The sequence below is a fragment of the Pelodiscus sinensis genome, chromosome 1 (genome assembly GCF_049634645.1).
Source record: "Pelodiscus sinensis isolate JC-2024 chromosome 1, ASM4963464v1, whole genome shotgun sequence".
NCBI classification, from domain to species: Eukaryota; Metazoa; Chordata; order Testudines; family Trionychidae; genus Pelodiscus; species Pelodiscus sinensis.
In genome coordinates, this window is record NC_134711.1 from 208,364,633 (window position 1) to 208,386,781 (window position 22,149).

The 22,149-nt window shown below is 39.6% G+C and overlaps 1 protein-coding gene across 8 annotated transcripts in view; it reads left to right on the plus strand.

The window, feature by feature from the left end:
* BCLAF3 (BCLAF1 and THRAP3 family member 3) overlaps positions 1 to 22,149 on the plus strand; it is a 121,866-nt gene that overhangs the window by 30,257 nt on the left and 69,460 nt on the right. For all 8 annotated transcript variants that reach the window (XR_012898455.1, XR_012898454.1, XM_075913563.1 and 5 more), the window contains 7 exons: positions 801 to 1,379; positions 1,737 to 2,399; positions 6,091 to 6,269; positions 7,684 to 7,798; positions 8,051 to 8,114; positions 10,890 to 11,008; positions 14,780 to 14,894. Coding sequence is in view for 6 of the 8 variants with exons in the window: in XM_075913563.1 (XP_075769678.1) it covers positions 801 to 1,379; positions 1,737 to 2,399; positions 6,091 to 6,269; positions 7,684 to 7,798; positions 8,051 to 8,114; positions 10,890 to 11,008; positions 14,780 to 14,894 (1,834 nt within the window). In the remaining 2 variants the exon portion in view is untranslated. The remainder of the gene's footprint in view (positions 1 to 800; positions 1,380 to 1,736; positions 2,400 to 6,090; positions 6,270 to 7,683; positions 7,799 to 8,050; positions 8,115 to 10,889; positions 11,009 to 14,779; positions 14,895 to 22,149) is intronic.

Genomic DNA, 22,149 nt, shown 5'->3' on the forward strand with positions numbered 1-22,149 from the left:
TATTTTTCATGTGCAAGTGTCACATGAATTTCTGATGGGACATTGTGTATTTGAATAATTAGTTGTATGAACTCCATATTTGCATATGAAAGTGCATTCAACCATTTTTTTAAGAATGCTCAGAAGCACTATTTAATGTATTCAGGTATATAATTACTAACAAAAAGATGTAAGAAGGTAGAGATTAGAGATGGTTAAATTTCTTGATTTATGAAAACTTCCTAATGGCAAATGTAGTTTTGTAGAAATCAAAATTTTCTGCAAGAAAATGTTAATTTACATAACCTTTTTAGTTTTCTATGAAAGGACATTTTGAAATTAAACAGTACTTCAAAGTGGAATTTCTAAACAAATTTCTGTTTCAGTTTTTGGAAACTGACATTTTGACTCTTCATATTTCGGTTTTTGAATGTTTAGGGTCCCTCCATTTTCAGCCCCTCCCCTTTTGTTTCCACTGGAAAAATTTGAAAAATTTTAAATAACGGAGTGCTTTTTACATTTGCTTATTGTTTTCCAACATTTTCCAGTGTAATAGAAATTGGGGGGAGGGGAGGAGTTTTTAAATGAAAATTTTGGAGAAAATTTTTTTTTTCAGTTAAAAATTGGATATTTTCCTATAAAATTTTTTGTTAGGGGAAAAGTCAAGTTGTAATATAGGTTTTAGCTGAAGTACACTTGCCCTGGACTTGATAATTTTGAATATTTTGGCTTCTTTAAATTATGAAGCATATTTGTTCTAACAATTTTGTATCTGTTGTTTTGTAACAGTTACAATGGAATTATTTTTTTTTCTTGTGTAGGTCATTGTCGCCAGCATTTAGGAGCCCAGAACACCATAGACAAAGGCATGCTCATATTAATTATGACTGTGACTATAAAGGATTTAGGAAGGATCTAAAGAAACCTATGTCTTGGAGAGAAGAAGATGGGAAATATGGACAGAGCAATTCTAGATTTGTATCACATGGAAATATCCACCACAGAATTTACGAACATAGATCACCTTCACCAAACTTAAAAAGAATTCCTTTAGAGGATACATATAGTCATAAACCTTACAGAACACATTCATCAGAGAGAAGTGAAAGCAACAAGAGATTCCAGTTTCCACCTAAATACTCAGAAATACCCTACAAAGAATATGACCGACCCCTTTACCCTCACAAAATGCAAGAAAGGTATATATCTGAGGACTTAAGAGTCACTGGAGATGGGAAAGGAATTAAACCTTTTCACAGACCATTGGGGGCCTCAGGTAAATTTGAAAGAAAATGGCATGAAGCTGAAATAAGACACCAGAAGTTACAAGAAGACAAATATGGTCAGTCACTCCGAAGAGCTTCTGAAGAATTTACGACCAGGAACTCTTTGCAGAAGAGGTATAGGAATAAAATAATTAAACCTGGGTAATGTGGTGTTAAGCCTCAAGTGAAAGTCTGTTTTTGTTATAGGTGAAGATTTCCACCTTGAAAGGCATTTATCCATTTGTAGTTTAATTGTGGGCAACTGGTGGTAGAGAAGTATTTTATCTTTTTAAATAAATCCATGTACATGGCTAGAGTATAAAAGGATCATATTTTCCTTTTAAGTGCCCCTGCACTTCTGTACTCTGGCTTGAGGGATTTTGGGTTAACTTTCCACACATTCTGCATATAAGGCCGTGCTATCCAACATTCTGCACGTAAATTCTCACTTTCTTCTCTAGTGCAAGTGTAAATTGCTTTATGTCAACACAGGTATCCTGAAGATCGTGATTACAGAGAGCATGGGCATACATCTAAAAGAGCTAAAGAAATTGAGAGAGATGACGGAGAAATAGCAAGAAATCAGAAATGGAAGCAAGATCGTTCTTTTCCACCCTACCAAAAAAAAGAGGAGCAAAGAAACCTTGGTTCTCAACCTCATCGGTCTGCTGAAAAGGAGTATACAAAGAGTTCTGTTACAAAGCTAGCATATGACTATAGTCACAAACATCATAGACACCTTGATGGGGCAAAATCTTTTTCTGATGATAGAGCTCAGAAGTATGTAAAGCAGGAAGACCAAAATTATAATTTTCCTAAGGGTGCTCGGAATAGCAAAGAGTTAGATCATTGTAGTGGTGGAAGAGTAAGACGGACTGAAGAAGGAAATAATGAAACAACCATTAAGTATAGTTCAGAGAAGAGCTGCAATGCATGTGCTAACTCTTACAAAAATGATGTTGATCTGAGACCCTTTAGTAACACAAAGAAGGAAAGAGTAAGGAATGAAGGGGATTTCAGAAAAAAAATGGATTCTTCCAATAGCCATCATGACACAAATCATACAGTTTCCGATGTGAAAATGTCAGATGTCACACCTAGAAAGGAGCTGCTCACAATCAAAGTGGATATGAAAAAAATTATAAACAAGTACAGGTACCTATTTATTCTTTCTTATTTAATTTTTGAATATTAGGGAAATCAAAGATTCTTAAGGTGGTAATTAGGGCAAAACAAGGTGATTAGTTGTTCCTTCATACAAAACTTGCTGACTCTAATAACTTACTATTTGTTTATCTGAAAATAAAATAGTACCTGATTATAAGGATGTGGTAGAAAAAATGTGCTTTTTTTTCTCCCACTGAGGTGCATTTACCTACCTATATACGGTTTAAAAAAGCAGGTACAAATCTGGTTTTGTCCTTTCTTCTGGAATAATCATTTAGAATGGGATTTTTGTTGACTTTCACGGAAGTTGGGTATTTACTTGCATTAGGCTCCTTTTGAAAATTACAGCCTTTAAAATGGGTGTGATCTCAAACACCTGAGCCCTCACATCCAGTCAAACTGTGGAACAAAATGTTATATTTATGGGCTGAATAATTAAAATGTGTTGAAAAATATTGCTGGGACAAACTAACATTTTACCCCAGGCCAGATGGTATTTCTGCAACAGCTCTGAATGAGCTTGTAAGTGAAGTCACTAACAGCTATAAAAAAAAGACATGATCATAATCAACCACTGTGCCTGTGCACTGGAAATAGCAAATGTTGTCGCTAACTTGAACCAATCAGATGTACTTAAGTGCCAATAAATTAACAGATTGCACTATAAATACCTAGATGGAAATTACATGGAGGGACAAACCAGCGTGACTTCTTCAGAAGTAATCATGCTCCAGTATACTAGAATTAAGTGCCGCTGTTTTGGCGCTGTTCGTTTAATGGGTTGGCCATCCCCGGTTTATATAATCTGGGCTAGAGAACTTTGACAGAATCCTATACAAAAAGCTATTTTGGGGAAGGGTGGGGGAATTAGTCATGGTCTGAAAGGTAAAGTATTGGGATGAATTATTACAACTTTGCAAAAGATGAGCAATTGGGTGTCATAAGATTGTTTGCTAGGACTAGTGTTTATTAATGAACTGTAGAAGAAGTTGAACAGTTAACTGGAAAAATATTGTGAATGATCATATTTTTTCAAGAAAGAGTTAGAATCACAAAAATTAGATACAGATGTGGAAAAGAACATCTACAATTATATAAAGTAGGAGAAACATTTTTATAGGGGAGACAAGCAGTCATACCTCATTGCAAAAGCCAGTTTCTGGCAAATGTTAGGAAGAAATTTCCTGCACTGGGTAAGCTGCTGGTTTTACCTGATATAGGAATTCTTGGGTTTGGATTGGGTTTTCTGACAGGTGAACAATAAATTGATGCTCTGGATGTCTGAGTGGTTTACATTGATAAACTAACTACATCAGTCTAAGTAGTACCAAAATAATAAATAGTCAGAAACTCCTCGTTTATCATGGGAACTAGTCCACAATATTTTTACCTCCCCATCAAGGTTTCCTTTGTATATTTTTTTTCTGTCTGAAATCGGTAATAAAATGTGGAGTTCTGTTCTTGATAGAAGAAAATAGAGAGGTGCTTTCCAAAAGCAAAATTTTAAAAATCCAAAGCAATAATGTGGAACACGGAAAGGTGTTCTGTGTGCTTTCCTAAAATACAGTAAAAGCTCTGTTATCTGGCATTTACATAAGGAGAAAGCTCAATTAATGGGTATTTCTGATATTATCCAGAAATACAAAATCTTCAATCTAGCAACCAGTACTAGTATACTGCCCAGCACATTATGCAATTGCAGATTTTGCACTCTCCTTTTATGCAAAAGAGGCGGAAGACAAGTAAACAATCTGAAATCATGGATTTAGTCAAAAAAGCACCTTCCTGGTTGTCAAAACGATCATTATAGATTCAGCCCAATCTCCTTATATACCTTCTACATTGGCAATAAGTGATGTTGATAGTGCCTTCTGAATCATCAAAGATTAAATTAGGTTCAGTATATTTTAGTGTTGTGTGATTTAGTGACCTAGACACATGCTATGTTGCTCATAGTGTTATGTAGTGTAATAAGATAACCTACTGTATAGAAAACTTTACCTGTATACACCTAAATGCTTTGAGTGCAATACAAGTATTGGTTTGTTGAGTACCTGTATACTGTTTTATACTTTTTATTGATGATGTTGTATTCTAATTCTAATTTCCTAATTAAAATTGGTATTCCATTGGTGAAGTATAACTCTGTTAACCAAAATATTTGATTAACTGGCACTTCTTATTTCCCTAACATGCTGGGTAACAGAGCATTTACTGTAATGACTAAAGCATTCATTTAAAGAAAGGTAACAGAACAAGATTGTTGAATGTATTGCTGTTCTCAAAATAGTTTGAGAAACTGCAGCAATTTTGGAGACCACCTTAATTTACAAATAATTAAAACGTACTTATTAAAAACACCAGATACTCGCTGCTGCTTTGATATATTGACCAGTGAACTGGATTGCTTATAAGAAGCCAATCACCAAACTTTTTGATTATTGGATCATTATTTGAGGGGATGATAGTGGGAGGGAATAGCTTGGGCTAATGTTTTTCTTTCTTCCTCTTTGTAACAATCTTTTAGGTATTCGAAAATTATGTCCACGCTTTCTTCTCTTTTCCAGAATAAATAAACTTTTTTTTCCAATCTTCTTTAATAGGTCATTTTTTTCTAGACCTTCAGTAGTTTTTGTTGCTCTTCTCTGGACTTTTTCCAGTTTGTCCACATTTTTTCCAAAATGTGGTCCCCAGAACTGGACACACCACTCTAGTTGAGGCCTAATCAGTGTGAAGTTGAGCAGAATTACTACTTGTGTTTTGCTTACAAGAGTTGTGCTAATGCAGCTCAGAACAATGTTTACTTTTGTTGCAATAGTGTTAAACTTTTGACTAATATTTAGCTTGTGGTTCACTATGACCCCTAGATCCCTTTCTCATAGACTTTAAGGTCAGAAGGGACCATTATGATCCTCTAGTCTGACCCCCTGCACAGTGCAGGCCACAGAATCTCACCCACCCCTCCGAGAATAATCCTCTCACTTATATCTCAGATATTGAAGCCTTCAAATAGTTTGAAGACCCCAAGATGCAGAGAATCCTCTAGCTGTGATCTGTACCCCATGCTACAGAGGAAGGCGAAAAACCTCCAGGGCCTCTGCCAATCTACCCTGGAGGAAAATTCCTTCCCAACCCCAAATATGGCGATCAGCTAAACCCTGAGCATGTGGGCAAGACTCATCAGCCAGACACCCAGAAAGTTCTCTATAGTAACTCCTATCATCCCTCCATTGACCTATTCCCACTGATAATGAATGGACAATTAGTTACCAAGATCATGTTATCTCATCAAACCATCCCCTTCATAAACCCATCTAGTTTAATCTTGAAACCAGATAGATCTTTTGCCCCCACTACTTCCCTTGGAAGGCCGTTCCAGAACCTTACTCCTCTAATGGTTAGAAACCTTCGTCTAATCTCAAGTCTAAACTTCCTACTAGCCAGCAGTACTTCTTCCTAGGCAGTCATTTCCCATTTTTATATTTGCAGCTGATTGTACCTTCCTAAGTGGAAAACTTTGCATTTTTCCTTATTGACTGTTTGATTTAAAATGTGAGAAGTTTTAAAATTTCTTTCCCTAAGATGACATTTTGTCTTGATCTACTGTTTATTTTAATTTTTTGTTAATATTGCAGTATCTCTGAAAGTTACTAAATACATTTATGCAAATTTATTCTAGGACTACTACTAGCCATACTGTGGAGCGGCAGATGTCACATGATCTGGTTGCTGTTGGCAGGAAAAATGAAAATTTTCATCCAGTGTTTGAACATATGGAATCTGTAACACAAAATGCTGAGAGCAACCCATCAAAAGAATTTACTCAGGAAATTATCACAATCATTCATCAAGTTAAAGGTGATTATAATATTTCATGCTTGTACATATAAACTAAATTAAAATGTTTTGGTATTTACCAGAATACTATCTATTTGAATACAAATAGCACAAGACAAATAAAGCCTCGTGCAAGTTCTAAGCAGTATGTGCGATGGCTGTGAAGTTGGGCATGTTAAGGTTTTGGTAATCTAAAATAAAGGAAATCTGGTGGTGTGCTGCTAAGGGTGCAGGAAGGTTTTTTGCTAGAGGAGCGATCAAATTGAGCTGTTTGTCAAGAAAGTCTTGGGTTTCTGTCCTGAGTGAAGTCGGTAAGGAATACTTGAAGGGGCTTGGCAGCCTGGAGAAGATAATAGGATATTGGGCTCTTGATTGTTTAAAGGTAGAGTTCGAAATGGGCTGCTGGGAAAAAAAACAGTAATTACATAGTTTTTTATGTTAAGTAAAAACAGAGTCAATTCGCATTTTGTTTATAGTAAAAACTAAATACAGAACTAGGGCTGCAGTTCTGTGTCATAATCAGTATACAGAAACTATTTCACCAGTGCAGAGTGCTGTTGACCTCAGTGGGACATTCATGTGCATCCTGGTATTGCAAGATAGGACAGAAGTGTTTCAGTGGAGAGACTGGTTCCTCCTGTTCAACTTTTCTTGGGAAGAAAAGAGTGAGATGAGATGTACAGATGAAACCTCTCTAGTCTGGCACCCTCAGAACCTGACTGGTGCTGAACCAGAGAACTTACTGAAACATGGGAGTCAATTTGCCTTGCAGCATTAACATTTCCATTGCTTACTGAGTTCTTAGAGGACATTTATGAGTTGATTAGAGCTAAATAAGGGCACAGAACACTGAGAGCCAGGACTGGTGGCTGCGAACAAACTTTATGGTACTGCAGGAAACTTAGCCACATATCATGGATGTGGCCATCTGGCTAACTAAAATCATGCCGGACCACAGATGTTACTGGACCAGAGAGGTTCAACCTGTACTTTGTTTTATTCAAAACTATTAGCCATTTATATTTGCTGCTCCTTTCATTTGTCGGTTTAATGTTATTAATTTTGTTGTAGCACTACTTCTGTATCATACTTGATTGTGACAATCCATAGTTTCCAATATTTAAAATATTGTATGGCTAGAGTTGATAAACTCTTAAATCCCTTTAGGTTGACATTTTTATTTACTGTATTAACAACGTGTGTAATCATTAATTTTTAATTAAATTAAAGTAGTAGGATGGCTGCTATAGTTTGTGTATAGTTTAAGTACTAACCATTGATCAGTGAGAGTTAGGATTGGATTTCAAATATTAAATCAAAATAATTTCTATTAGTATTTAGTGTTATTTAGTATAGTTAATACTTAAATAGCATGGTTGTGCAACTGCAATACAAACAATAAAGTAACATTTTTTCATTTAATATATTTTTGCAGCAAATTATTTTACATCTTCTGACCTAACTTTAAATGAACGCTTCTCAAAAATTCAAGATAAACCAGTTGTAAATTTAAATGAAGTTAAGATATATTCAGATCCAGAAATTCACAGGTAAAGCAAAAACTTTGTGCTATTATTTATATTGATTAAGGTACTTAATTGTTTTCAGTATATGTTCAACTTAATGTGAAATATGAAATAATAGCATATTTATTTTAACAACTTTTAGTTGACTTTAAATTGCATAGTATCATTATTTTAAATGTGACCATAATGACAGTGGCTTTTAGTTCAAAGTGATCGGTCTCGTCTGTGTTCTAAAGTATGACATTACCCTTATATAATTTTGGCTTATTACTTCAGGCGAATTGATATATCTCTGGCAGAACTTAAGAATAAGCGAGGTATGCCATGTGAATCTGGACAGGTATGCTATTTTTTTTATGTTGAGAATAAGTTACAATGGTAATCTGTTAGCACTTCTGATGCACTTTTTTCATAAACTTGTAACTTGTCCATAACATTCCATTATTATATAAATATTGACCCATCAAACAATGTTAAACTACTTTAATTTTTTTAACATTTTTGCATGTAAATTTAAAAACTGAATATTGATGGTTCAGGTGCCTTTTATTTCTCTGGCCACTGAATAAGCAGGCAAATGTGTTCTGTGCTAAATAGAGTATTCAAAAATTTATGCTGTGCTTTGTGAACCCAGAACCATTTAAAAGTGGTTTAAATGTTCAGCTGATGCCAGTTAACCTATGGATCCAGTGTTGCACCTGTAGTTATAAAGAGCTCTAACTTCCTTCCCCTTCCCTTCTCCTAAGCTAAACAATTGTCCTGAGTATTTCACTTTTTGTAGGCACAAGCAGCCATGGCACTGTTTACCATAGACCAATTGTATTGTCAGTATACATTAATTTAATAATTATAGCTGTAATTATATATTGTTTAAAAATGTTAGGCTCTAGTTAATATGGATCCAAAAAAGGATCCAAGCTTCAAGCACTGCACTGTATTTCACATTTGGGGCTTAAAGCGTTTGGGTAAAAGGCATCCAGCTGAGGATACTTGGGCACTGGTTTGTGATATCAGAACAAGATGCAAATAAGGAAAGAGGGGATAGGCTTTTCCATGTGGTCTTCTATCTTAGGCTTTGTATCATCCAATCAGAAGTGCTCAGATCTTTCTCTAGAGAGGGAAGACAAATCATTGGTTATAATAGCCAGTTCAGAATGTCATAGTTATCTATTCTGTGTTAAGAAACATCATGTTGAGCTATCAAGATAGCTTAGATGTGGCTGTTTCAAAGACACATTCAAAAGCTAAGCCTTTGTTACCAATTTCAGTGTTGGGAATCATTGCCTTTTAAGGTCTGATCTCCTAGTTCTCCAGCTTCTTAACTTCTGGATGTTGAGCTTGATTCTTAGTAGGTTTATAACTACTCCTTTTGAATTTTGGAGATCTGTTTTGCTCTGTACAGTACCTCTTTTTCCCCCTTCCCCCAGTAAAGTTGTTTTGCTGGTAATTGAGTAAAATCTAGACTTTGATGATGGACCTTTCTTGTTTAGTATTTTCCAAAGAGAAAGTAACGAAGCATCCTTATTTAATGCTTCTGAATAAACTGTAGATATGAGCATCATCTAAAATAAAACTTAGGTTTATAGATTCTGTTCAAAGCTTCATATTGTGCTTAGGAAGGCTAGCTCAATAAATTAAATTTAAAAACAGATGTTTGAAAAGTAAGCCATTTTGGAAGCAATTACATTTGATTACTTTGATAATAAGACCAAAGGAGAGGAGATCTCTAGATTCTTATTCAGATGGTTAAAAATGACAAGTAGTCCTATGGCACCTTAGAAGCTTAACAAATATACAGGATCATAAGCTTCTGTGGGTAAAACTCACTTAATCAGATGGGTACTCATATAATAGATTTTGTTAGTCTTTAGGGGCCCCCTTAGTTCTCTTCAAGCATCCCTGAGGTGGCAGAGCTGGCTTTTTGCAGCTCACTCTGTATGGAACCATGTACTTTAACTACCTCACTGCTGGTGCCAAGTGGGAGCTGACAGCCATAGACCCAGTTCCAGAGTTGAAGTAACCCCAAAACAGCTTTTTTTCTTCAAAACAAAGCTCCCATTATTTATTCATTCACTAACAGTACAAAGTATACAGATAAAGGATAAACACGATAAAATCCTACACAATATTTCTCTTTATCTAATCCTAATCGCAATCTCTCACATAATTTAGCAAGTTCATTTGTCTCCATCTGTTGGTTATGAGAAGCTGACTGCCACTACTTCAATTTCTGCTTTTGTCGTTCTTCTCCTTATTAGCCTGTCAATTCTCATTGACTCCTGGGGCAGACACTCTTAACTTCCTTTCCTTTGTTAAGGCCTAGAGTCTTGTAATGATTTAGTGTTCCCTTGAATATTTCTCTTTTCTCAGCCTTGATAAAACTTCTCACCAGAATTGAGTCTGAGAAGCTTTCCCTTCATGGCCATAGGCCTGTCTGTTGTGTTTGAGTATTTGATAGGATATGCCTTATCTTGGCCATTATAAATGCAGAGTCATGTGCTGTATTCCTTGATGTAGATATTTCCCACTTCATTACACCAGACCTGAAAGAGTGCTAGCACCAAGTGGGACTTGGAGCCTGTTCTACCAGAGGAGCCACTTTCCCAAAATCTCTCATTAATGTACCTTTCTCTGTAAGGATGCCACTTGGAATTCCACTGATAGCTTTATTCTGTACTTTTATCTCAACTTCATAGTGAAGTAGGATGCTCATTTCCAGAGGGTTAAGTATTGTGCCCTCTTCCTGCTTGCTAATCTACTATAGGGCAGATTTATAGAGGTAACTACAGAAAGGAAAATGGCAGCTTAATTACCAGTAACTGGAGTTCTGTGCTTCAAATCCTGTTAATTTGGGATCTTGTAATTAGTAAAATGAAACAGAGAGGATCAGCAGATAGTTACAGAGTCGAACTCTTTATAACCAAACTTTGTATGCATGGGTCATTGTGTAAGTCTGCTTCCTTCTTGCCCTCAGATGGTTATTTTTCTTTAAAATGGGTTTGCACGCACAAGACAAGCCACAACACCTACTGTGTGGTGTTTGTGGCTTGATTTTGATCAGTTGATTGTATATATCCAATATAATTTCAGTAACATTTCCCTTTCCATTACTTAGACTATTGTAAGAATTCTAGAAGATCCAAATGATCTACGGCATGATATAGAGAGAAGGAGAAAAGAGAGGCTGCAGAATGAAGATGAGAGAATGTTTCACACAGACAGTGTAGTTCAAAGGTAATCTGCCTTTAGTGTGTACATCTGTATGCCTGAGTCGGGGTTATCAGAATTTTTTGCATCTGTTTTTAAGATTTTTCCACAATTTAGTTCCAATGTGGTATGCTTCCTTTTTGTAAGATTGGTCCTTGAATTTTGAGTCTGATTCCATTATAAACACTCCTAGGTCGTCTTCTGTACTGGTTGAATCTCTCTCCAGCAGGACCATGGATGTTGCTGGGTCAGAGAGACCCATTGGAGGGCCAGAGGCAGGAGCTGTGTGGGGTTGGAACCCAGCCAGGCTAGCTGCTGGGAGCCCTGACGTGGGAGTACAGCTGAGCTGGTGGCAGGCAACTGGAGTGCAAGCAGCCTCCTGCAGGGCAGTAGTCTGCTGCAGTGGGCCCAAGAGCCCTGGCAATGGGAGACTGTGGGCTGCTGCAGCAGTGTTGGCAGAGCCAGTGCTGCCCCAGTAGGGGCTGTCAGGGTCGGGAACCCTGGTGGCTGAGCACTGGTCTGCCTCAGTGGGGCTGGGAGTCCCGGTGGTGGGGCTGCTGGTGTTGCCATGGCAGGGCCAGAGCACCGGGCAGGAGGGCACTAGTCCGCTAGGATGAAGCTGGGACCCCAGCAGCCAGGACAGTGGGCTGCCGCGGCACAGCAACAGGTCTGGTGGGAGGTGGGAAGCCATCTGGGAAGCCAGGCCAGGAGTGGAGCTGGACAGTAGAGCTGGTGGCAGAGGGCCAGAAATGACCTCCAGTAGTGTAGCAAAATCCGTTCTTTGGGGCCACTCATGTCCCGAGGGTGCCAGACCAGGGAGATCCAACCTGTAGTAACAAAGAACAGCTTTGAAAGAGAGAAAAGCTTAACTTTTAGTAAAGGTGAACTACAATGTCAAAATCAAAATTAAGCCTTCTTTCAGATATTCCTACTGGTCAATAGGGATGTCAGCATGTAGACGTCAACACGATTGACCAAATAAGCCCGCTTATCGGTTAATCTTGTTGACTACTTGCATTTCCCTGCTCCTTGCTGCCTGTGTACCAGAAGAAGAAAGGTGGGAGGAGTGGGAGCCAGTGCCCATGGGGAGCTGGCTTAAAAGCTGGCTTGCACAAGCACTGGATCCACTTGTCTACCCCTGTGCTTCTGCCTCTGATAGAGAGGCACCAGCGCAGAGGGTGAAGAGGGGAGGTGGTGGCTGATATGTATGGGGAGCTGACTTTCAAGCAGGCTCCCTGTGCATGATGGCCCCTCGGACCCGCCTGCTTCCTACAGAGGCAGTGGGGAAGAGGGGCAGGCAGAAGCCAGTACCGGGGGGAGGGGGGGGGAGCTGGCTTAAAAGCCAGTTTTCCCCAGCACTGGGTCCTTGGTGCCGTCTTTACTCCCCCCCCCCCCCCCCCCCAGCCTCAAGCAGCAGCTTCTTTCTGTGGCAGCCTGGGCTGGCCATGGACAGAGGCTGCTCTGTGGCAACAGCCTCTGTCAGTTGGGGGTCCAAGCTCCCTGTGGACAGGGGCTACTGCCACCCTGTGCTGTGTCAGAGACGGGAGCCCGGAGTGGCAGGGGGCTGCCTGGGAGTGGGGCCAGGAGTGCACTGGCTCCCGCGCTCATGGACTATTAAATAATCCACTAGAATTTCATGCAGTTACACAACTATTCCGTTATACTCTATCTCCCATCCCTACTAGTCAGGCTGGCGGAAGGAGGAAGGAATTCAATTCAGATTTTTTTTTAACCTTTTAACATTTCCTGTTTGTTGTAAAATTCCTTTGGAATTCTTTGGTTCACTGACAGTACTCTGGAACAAATTGTTCTGTGTAACTACCACTATTTGTGATGTCCCCATCTGGGATACCTTCAGTGAAGGCAGGAAGCTCTAAGAATATTTGAGATCTTTTGAGAGAGATTTAGTTAAGCTTATTACTGCACTGAGTGACTCCCACTGTTTGATTAGAGGGAACATTCAGCACAGAAATGTCTGTTTAACTCAATTGTACTACTTCACTTGTTAACCTTACAATTAACCTGACTATACAGAGATGACTTCTTTGCACAGAAAAGAATAATTGTGAGGTAAACTGCCAAATTGTAATGAATGAATAGCCAAAGGAAAATGGTCAGCTGTATAGTCTCAAAAATAAATTTTGGCTTGTAGTGACTGCTGCTTTTTTATGGTGAATCATTTTAGGCAAATGTTGACACTACTGTATTTCTGGTGGTCTGTTTAGGAAGGAAACTGAAGGATGTACTATCAGTAAGCATTTTTTTGTGTACTGCATAATGTCTGTTTTAATTCAGAACTTAAAAAATTATGAATTTTATATGGTTTTATTTAGAAGACTATTTAGTCGTGTTCATGCTAATGAGCTATTGTTTTTCTATCAGGAGAGTACATAAAAGGCCTTTTTAAAGCAGCATTACACCTTTATGCGTTTGAAACTAACTATAAAACCCAGTCTTATACTTCAGGCAATTATTTTTTAGCTTTATATTTAAACTGTACATAAGAGACCAATGTGCAATTATGAAATCAGAAACCTCTGCAAATTTTGTAGGAAAAAATATAATTTTGTGCAGGATTTAGAGAAGAAATGTAGTTTTCTTTTGTGCTTGTTGCTGCTTTTGGTGATTTGAAATGCCAAAGATTCTTTATTATTCATACAGTTATTCTTCCTATCCTGGACTTTTATAGGCTTATATTTTATTAGCCCAGAAAGGATCATTTGATTGTGTAGTCTGATGTGCATAACATTGGTCAAAACCAGATTTTTAAAATTCTATTTTCAGCATTTATTCTTGTCCCTTCTTAATCCAGGGTGCTAAGAGTATGTTGTATTCAGTATTTTAGTAGATGACTTTCAAAAGGACTTGAATCCCTAAATCATTTAGGATATGTATACACTATAGCTTATGTAAACAGAACTTAAGTTGCTCAGGGGTGTGACTAAAACAGAGACATACGTTACATTGATATGAGCACTAGTGTGGACAGTGATGCATTGAGAGAGAGCTTCTTCCACCAACATAGCTTCTGCTGTTCGTGGAGGTAGTTTTAGTATACCAGTGTGAGCACTTTTTTCTGTCAGAATAGAGCCTCTTCACCAGGTGTGATGCAGTGGCATAGCTGCATCAGTGCTGCTATGTGGACATGCCCCTGTGTACTTTTGAAAATCCCTATTAATTGTACATAAATAGATGCTGGATGTTATACTGCATACTAAATGGGGCATGAGGAATAGTTCTTGTGATCTTGAGTTCTAAAAATACAGACTTAGAATCCTAGGGCTGGAAGCAACCTCAGGAGGTCATTGAGTCCAGCCCCCTGCTCAAAGCAGGACCAATCCCAACTAAATCAACTTCTTCAACTTGAACTAAAAAAACCTCTCTATTTTATAAGAGCACTAACAGAACTATGTTGGCTAGCCATATTAGGCTGAGACAGTTTCCAGCCTTAGGATTATTAAAAGACCTAACATATACAGTAACAGCCAGCAGAGGGCAGGAATACTTAAGCACATGCATTGCTGAATTGTTTGTAAAGAGCTTTTCAGTTGTATGAAGAAGATTTAAAGAAAGCACAAAGAATCAATAGATTGCCTATTTATTAATCTGTGTCCCAAGTATGCAATATTAATTTCATTTAGTTTAGGTTTCAACAGTGAAAATGGATCATTAGTAATTTTCAGTGTGCCAGTATAATTTCTTTTATACTTTTATATAATTTAAATGTTTAAAATAGCTTGGTTTTGAAATATTACTGGGTTAGTTGTTGTTGCTTTTTTATTTTCTGTATCCAATCAGGAACGATCACGATTGCAGCTTTTCAAAATTACAGAACTCTCGAATTGATGGATTCCAAAAATCTATAAGATTCATAAAGCCACCTTTCAGAAAATTTATTAGAAAACCTCTCATGGTAAGTTGAAATAATAGGTCACTTTCCTTGTCTTTCTCTTCTATTTCCCTTATACTCGTGTTTAAAATTTTTGCTGTGTTGTTTGGGGTAGCATGAATTTTAAGTCCCTTGAGCCCTTGTCATGTTAAGTTTCAAAAGATGATTGGTTATATCTTAAAATGCATTTGCGTTAAACTGTATCTAAATAGTACTGAAGTTTATTAGTCATAGGTAAATTCTAGTGCAGCTGGACTTTCAGATGTTATAACTGTTAAATAGTGTACAAAAAGATATTAGATTGCATGAATTGTGACATTATTCTGATTTAAAATCTTGCTGCTGCTTCTTCTTGATGCTTATGTACCACTCCAAACATCTTGTACTGGCTTTTTACTTTCCTGGCATGGAGATGGCTGTTGGGAATCAAGAACACTGTTTGATTTAAACTTGAAACTATTTATAGTGAAGTCCGAACATTTTCAGGAGAGTCAAGAAATGGGGAGATCAATTTCTAACACAGAATAATCAGAGCAAGTAATTGCAATTATAACTTACCAATTTCCACAGATCATGGGGAATTATTAAATTAAAACTTGTTTTGATTGCAGCGTGTGTTCAAGAAATTTGATGATGCATTACATTTTCCCTTCATAGAATAGGCATATCAAGTCTGGGTTTATCAGTCACTGTTGATGGTTACACGCAGGCTCCTGCCCCGCTCCTGGGGAGCAGTGCAGGGGGCATCAGGGGCAGCTTAAAAGCCAGCTCCTGGCATATACCAGCTCTAGGGTATCAGCTGGCTCCCTTGGAGCGGTGCCAACAGGTGGGAGCCAGTATGTGCTAAGCCCGGCATGCACCAGCTCCTGGGGAGCTGGCTGCTGCCATGTGCTGTAGGTGCATGTAATTGTGGGACCACTGAAATTTTCAGTGGTTGCATGGTTACCCAATTACCTGCTTTTTAACATGTCCATCACAAAATACTTCCACCTAAAATACAGATTAAAGGTTTTATTACCAAGTGATTCATCTGAAGTCAAATATAATAATTTTGGATGACACACAGGGACAGAGCTAGCCCACACTCCGGTGGCTGAACAAATCACAAAGTGCACATCTTGCTTGAATTAAGTATCCTCCTCTGCAGAGAGATACCTTTTTGTTATCTGAAAGTTAGATTCTAGAAAATTCAAGAAAAAAATTGAGACTAGAAATAATTGGAATAATTAAAATTCATCATTTAGGTAAAAACTCGTGGTACCCTGTTTAGAAGAAGCCTTTACTGACATCTCCATAATGAATCTTTTTAAACTAAAATTTGTCTGTTAAATTTGACAAAATTATAACCAGGGGTCCAGCGCTGACCTGCAATAATTAGGGGGAAAAATGTTCCCTCTGAATAATTTATTTATAGATAAATGGTTATAAAGTGTTTACTAAGGACTGGTCTGTACTGGGAACTTACGTTGGTATTATTGGTGGTGTGAGAAATCCACACCGGTGAGTTAACACGTTCAACACCATGTTAAGTTCATGGAAGATATCTTCAGTCGACCTAGTTACCGTCTCTCAGGGAGGTAGATTAACTAAACTAGTGAGAGAACTCCTACCATCAGTGTAAATAGTGTTTACACTGAAGTGCCACAGTGGTGCAGCTGTACTGCTATTATTGGATATAGAAATACTCTCAGATAAATGAAGCATTGAATAAGCAAAGGCATGCAGAAAAACTTTTGCTCAAATAAGGACAGTGTAAACTGAAACTCAACTCTCAACTTCCTGAATTTTCAAATTACTTCTTTCGTGCATGTAGAATAAATAAGACATCTTTTTTTTTGTGGTCATCTTTTATTTAAAGTGTTGACATGTCTTGTCAGTATTTTAATGTCAAACTTCATGGGTTCATCAAACTTTTCTTTTGTCTACCAGATGTTTGTTTTCATTATTTGTTTCACCAACTACTAAAATGCTTTGGGGATATAATATGGCAACTCTTTAACAGCTCTGATAGCGCTATAGGATGCGAATAATACTTAATTCAGAAATTAAATTGAAGTTACACACTTCAAACGTGAGAACTCAGCTTAGTGGTTAACAGAATCTAGGCAAATCAAGAGCAGTTGGTTCAAATGGGAACTGAGTTAATGCATTGTCTGTCAGGAGTGCAGTGAAAACTTTATCTTGACATTAGGCTGAAAGTGTTAGGAAACTGCAAACCAGGGAGTTTTTGGACAGCAGAAAATGCTTTTTCCTTGACACAAGTTCTAGGAATGATGAGTTGCTGAGTAAGAAGCAATGGCAGCTATGAAAGAACAGCTACTGAATAATGCAGGGCATCGGGAAGGATGGGAAGCCAGCCATGTGCTAGCCAGTTTTAAGATGAGATTCCTGCCACAGAACAATCTAGATTGTCAGCAAAAATTATAATGAGTTAGTGCTAGCCAAATGTTTTAAAGTGATTAAAAGGGCTTTTAGGGAGAGTGCTAGAGTATTTTTTACCAGTCCTTATTAGTCAGAGTTTCCAGTTGTGGCAGATTAGCATACCAGAACCCCTTTTAGGCCTTGTCTTGCGCAGGCACACTTGTTATTCCTTTCTCCATCTATCTTCTTTTCTTTTTCTATTTCTGTGTTGGTTTTTGCTTTTTAAAATTGTTTCCATTTTGTCCCTTCTTGCTATTTCCCCACTTACGGTATGTCTAGACTACATGCCTCTGCCAACAGAGGCATGTAGATTAGGCTACCTGACATAGTCAATGAAGCGGGGATTTAAATCATCCCCGCTTCATTAAAATAAACATGGCCGCCGTGCTGTGCCAACGATCAGCTGATCCGGTACAGTGCGGCAGTCTAGATGCGGATCTGTCACTGGGGAAGCCTTGCCAACTGATCCTGTAAACCTCGTGATCTAGAGAGATTAAAAAGATTGTGTGGAAAAATGCATGCTGTTATACAGAGGAAATGCAGATATGGGAGGGAGAAACCTGAAATGTTGGAGGTTTGTGAAAAGTAAATTAAGTACAATAACCAATGTATTATGGGAACAAAATAGGCCAGAATCTTTGAGTTGTATAAATGGAGGTAATGTTATGGAATAGTAAGTTATTACCCTTCCATCTGACCTTTGTTATGTGTGCTGGGGGTAGTGACTGTATTTTACTCCAACCCTGCCCACAATCATAAAATGGTTTGTAAACTGTTTTTAATCTAGAATTGTAAAATATGCTAAAAATTTGTGAAAACAAATCAATCCTGACATTTTGTGAAGTGTCCCCTATAATAAGAAGCTAAATCTTTAAATAAATAGATCTCCAATTGCAACAGATACATTACATAAACATGAATCGCTTTAGTTGGCTCAGTTTTGGTTCTGATTAAGGAATGCATCCTGGGTTATGCCGAAGAACTGTACCAGTTTAGCATACCAGCAAAACCAAAGTTTAGGGGAACAAAAGAGTGAACATCTGCTAGTCTTTGTTTGGCGTATTGGATCATGCAGTCATAAGGTATATGCTTTTGAAAATGACAAAATACTACCTTAACCACTCCCCTTTTAAGTGTATTAATTTTGGATGATACGTAACTATACAGCGAGAAGATTGTGCCAGAGGGGCAGGTTTTCATGAGCAAGCATGGCAGGCAGGCAAAGCTCTAAGAATAGTATTTTTAAAAGAATATTTAAATAGGGGCAGAAATAATTGAAGTTAATAAAAATGATACTTGAATTTAGATTGGAATCTAGTTTTTATGGAGCTGTATGGATATTTCTGCTTAATTTTTGTGATTTCAGTATTAAAAGTACTTTGTGATTACATCATGCTTGACTGGCTCTTGAAAAATGATTGGCTCGGGCATTATATACAAACAAAGAAGCAACTGATATTTCTAAGATTTGAATCTGAGTGGCAGGTCATATGGATATTAAGATCATGCTTGTTGTGAAACTAAGAATGTTTTTTATATAAAATGATTGTCTTTGCGACAACTGAAATAATACTAGAAATTTGATATAAGCTTCATTTTTATTATAATTTGACAGTTGTTAAATGGAGAGTGTCAAATCGTTTTGGTCCAGAATTTAATATAGTTGCCATACTGGAACAAATATGTGGACTATTTAGTCTGGTGGTATGTCTCCTGACAGTAGCCCTTGCTGTAGTTTGAGGAAGGTGCAAGAAACCCTATAGTATGCAAACTTTCTTTTGTAAAGTTCTCATGCTACAGGTTGAACCTCTCTGTTCCAACCCTCAGGACCTGACCAATGCTGAACCAGGGAATTTGCTGGACCAAGGGAGGTCGGTATTGTCTAGCAGCATTACCAACACTTCCACTGCTTACTTGGCTCTTAGAAAACATTTAAGAGTAAATTAGAGCTAAACAACAGTACAATAGTACTGAGAGCCAGGACTGATGTCTGTAAACAAACTAAAATGATGCCGGACCAGAGAGTGCCAGACTAGAGAGGTTCAACCTGTAATACTTACTAGTTACAGCAAAGTTTAAACTATGAAATATAATATTTTATCTCCCTTCCAATACTCTTTTGTTAACAATAACTGTTTAGAACTCTAGATATTCTAGTTATCTATATAACTGCCTGATCACTCTTTGAATCTTTGCAAAGTCTTGCCTTCAGTGAGTTACACATACTAATTGCATTTTTTTTAAAGCTGATATCTTTTGATTTACTTAAATGCTCCTGTATTCTTGAATATTATGAGACAGAACAGAAGCTCCTGATGTATCTTCTCTGTACCACTCATTTTATACCTTATTACAGGCAGTCCCCGAGTTACGCGGATCCGACTTATGTCGGATCCGCAGTTACGAATGGGGTTTGCTGCCCGTCTCCCTGGTCTGCTAGAGACCAGCAGACCAGGGAGACGGGAAGCAAAGCCTCTGAGGACGCCGGCAGCGGGACAGCCGCGGCGCGTCTGGGCTGTCCGCTGCCCGCGTGCTCCGCGGCTTTGCTCCACGTCTCCCTAGACCAGGGAGACGGGGAGCAAAGCCACAGAGCACATGGGCAGTGGACAGCCCAGACACGCCGCGGCTGTCCCGCTGCTGGCGTGCTCCGCGGCTTTGCTCCGCTTTGCTCCCCGTCTCCCTGGTCTGTTGGTCTCCAGCAGACCAGGGAGATGGGGAGCAAAGCCGCGGATCACGCCGGTAGCGGGACAGCCACGGCGCGTCTGGGTTGTCCGCTGCCCGCGTGCTCTGCAGCTTTGCTCCCCGTCTCCCTGGTCTGCTGGAGACCAGCAGACCAGGGAGACGGGGAGCAAAGCCGCAGAGGACCCGGGCGGTGGGACCGCGGTGCAAATCGGTCCCCCGCCCGTGTCTCCCTGGTCTGCTGGGGGTGGGGGCGCAGCTAGTACGCCGCCCCCCCCCCCCCCCCCCCCCAGCAGTCCAGGCTTTTCTCCGGACGCCTGTGGTAGAGCAGCTGGGGCGCTGCTGGTTGGTCCCGCAGCGCCGCTCTGGGCGCTACTGGACCAACCCGGCAGCACCCCAGCTCCTCTGACCCAGGCGTCCTGATTCAGCCGCTGCTGGTCAGTTTCAGCAGCGGTTGAATCAGGACGCCTGGGGCAGAGCAGCTGGGGTGCTGGTGGATTGGTCCAGTCGCACCAAGAAGCGGCGCTACTGGAGCAACCCAGCAGCACCCCAGCTGCTCTGCCCCAGGCGTCCCCAAGTCAGCCGCTGCTGAAACTGACCAGCGCTGACTACAGGAAGCCCGAGGCAGAATTGCTCTGCCCCGGGCTTCCTGGAATCAGCCGCTGATCAGTTTCAGCAGCAGCTGACTTGGGGACGCCTGGGGTTCTTAAGTTGAATCTGTATGTAAGTCGGAACTGTATGTAAGCCGGAACTGGCGTCCAGATTCAGCCTGTTGAAACTGATCAGAGCCTGATTCCAGGAAGCCCGGGGCCTGTAGTCAGCCGCTGGTCAGTTTCAGCAGCAGCTGAATCTGGACGCCAGTTCCGGCTTACATACAGATTCAACTTAAGAACAAACCTACAGTCCCTATTTTGTACGTAACCCGTGGACTGCCTGTACTGTATTGCCTTTTATTAATTTCCTCTTAGCTACAGTCCCAGTCTCTTCAATCTCTCTTCAGATGTATTTTTTCCATCCTCTCAAATATTTGTCCTCTTCAGAACCCCTTCTAATTCTATAATAATATCCTTTGAAATGGGTAAATAATGAACACAATATCTATCCTATTTCATATGCATCCTTTTTGCTCAGTATGTAGCTATAGAGGTCTTTACAATGATCCCCAGATTTTTTTTCCTGACTTGACACAGTTAATTTAGAAACCTATCAGTGGAGGAATAGTCAAATTTGCCCCGCTAGTGTGCATTTCTTTACATTTATCGTAGCTGAACTTCATCTATTTATTGTCTTAGGTAATCTCTCTGAATTCTTGTCTAGAATTAACCAATCCCAATAACTTTGCCATCTGCAAATTTTACCAACTCACTCCTCACCTTTCTTTTGAGATTATTAATAAATATTTTAAACACCAGATTTCATACAGTACCATTAGGCACCCCACTCTTTTCCTGACATGTACTTCAACTTTGTTTCCTGCCTCTTAGCCTGTATTTGTTCCATGACAATACTTTGCCTTTCATTCCATGACTATCTAGTTTCTGTCACCTCTTGTCCAGGGGTGAATAAGAGGCTGCTAGTGGGCTGGGATGCGGCCCACCAAGCCACTGGATCTGGCCCATGGCTGCCTTGCTAGAACCCTTAGGCAGAGAGCAGCTCATGCTTTAAACAGCCAATTGCTCTCTGCTCTGGACTGCTGGGGAGGGAGACTTTGCACAGTGCTCCTCCTCCCACCCTTCTCCTCCCCACAAAATCTCTAAGCTTCCATTGGCCAGATTCTGGCCAATAGGAGTTGAGAAATTTTGCTATGGGCAGGGGCAGCATGTGAAGCCTTCTCCCTTCCTCCTCTGCCCTCCCTCCCTCCCCCCCCCAGTACCTGGAGCATACCTATATAGAGCAGCCATCTGACTGAGACTTCAGCAGAGAGCTTGCCTCGTGTTCCTGCATGGCTGCTGGTGGGGAGCCACCTAGGTAAGCGCCTCTTAGCCAAAGCCTGTCTCTGGTACCCACCCCCCACTACTTGCCCCAGCCACGAGCCAAATCATTTGTACCCCTTTTCCCCCCTTCTTACGGGTCACAACTCCCTCCCAGACCCTGTAACTCACTCCTACACCTGTTCTGCAGACCAGAATTCTTTCTTGTACCTCTCCCTGACCCTGCACCCCATTTGCCTGCCCCCAGA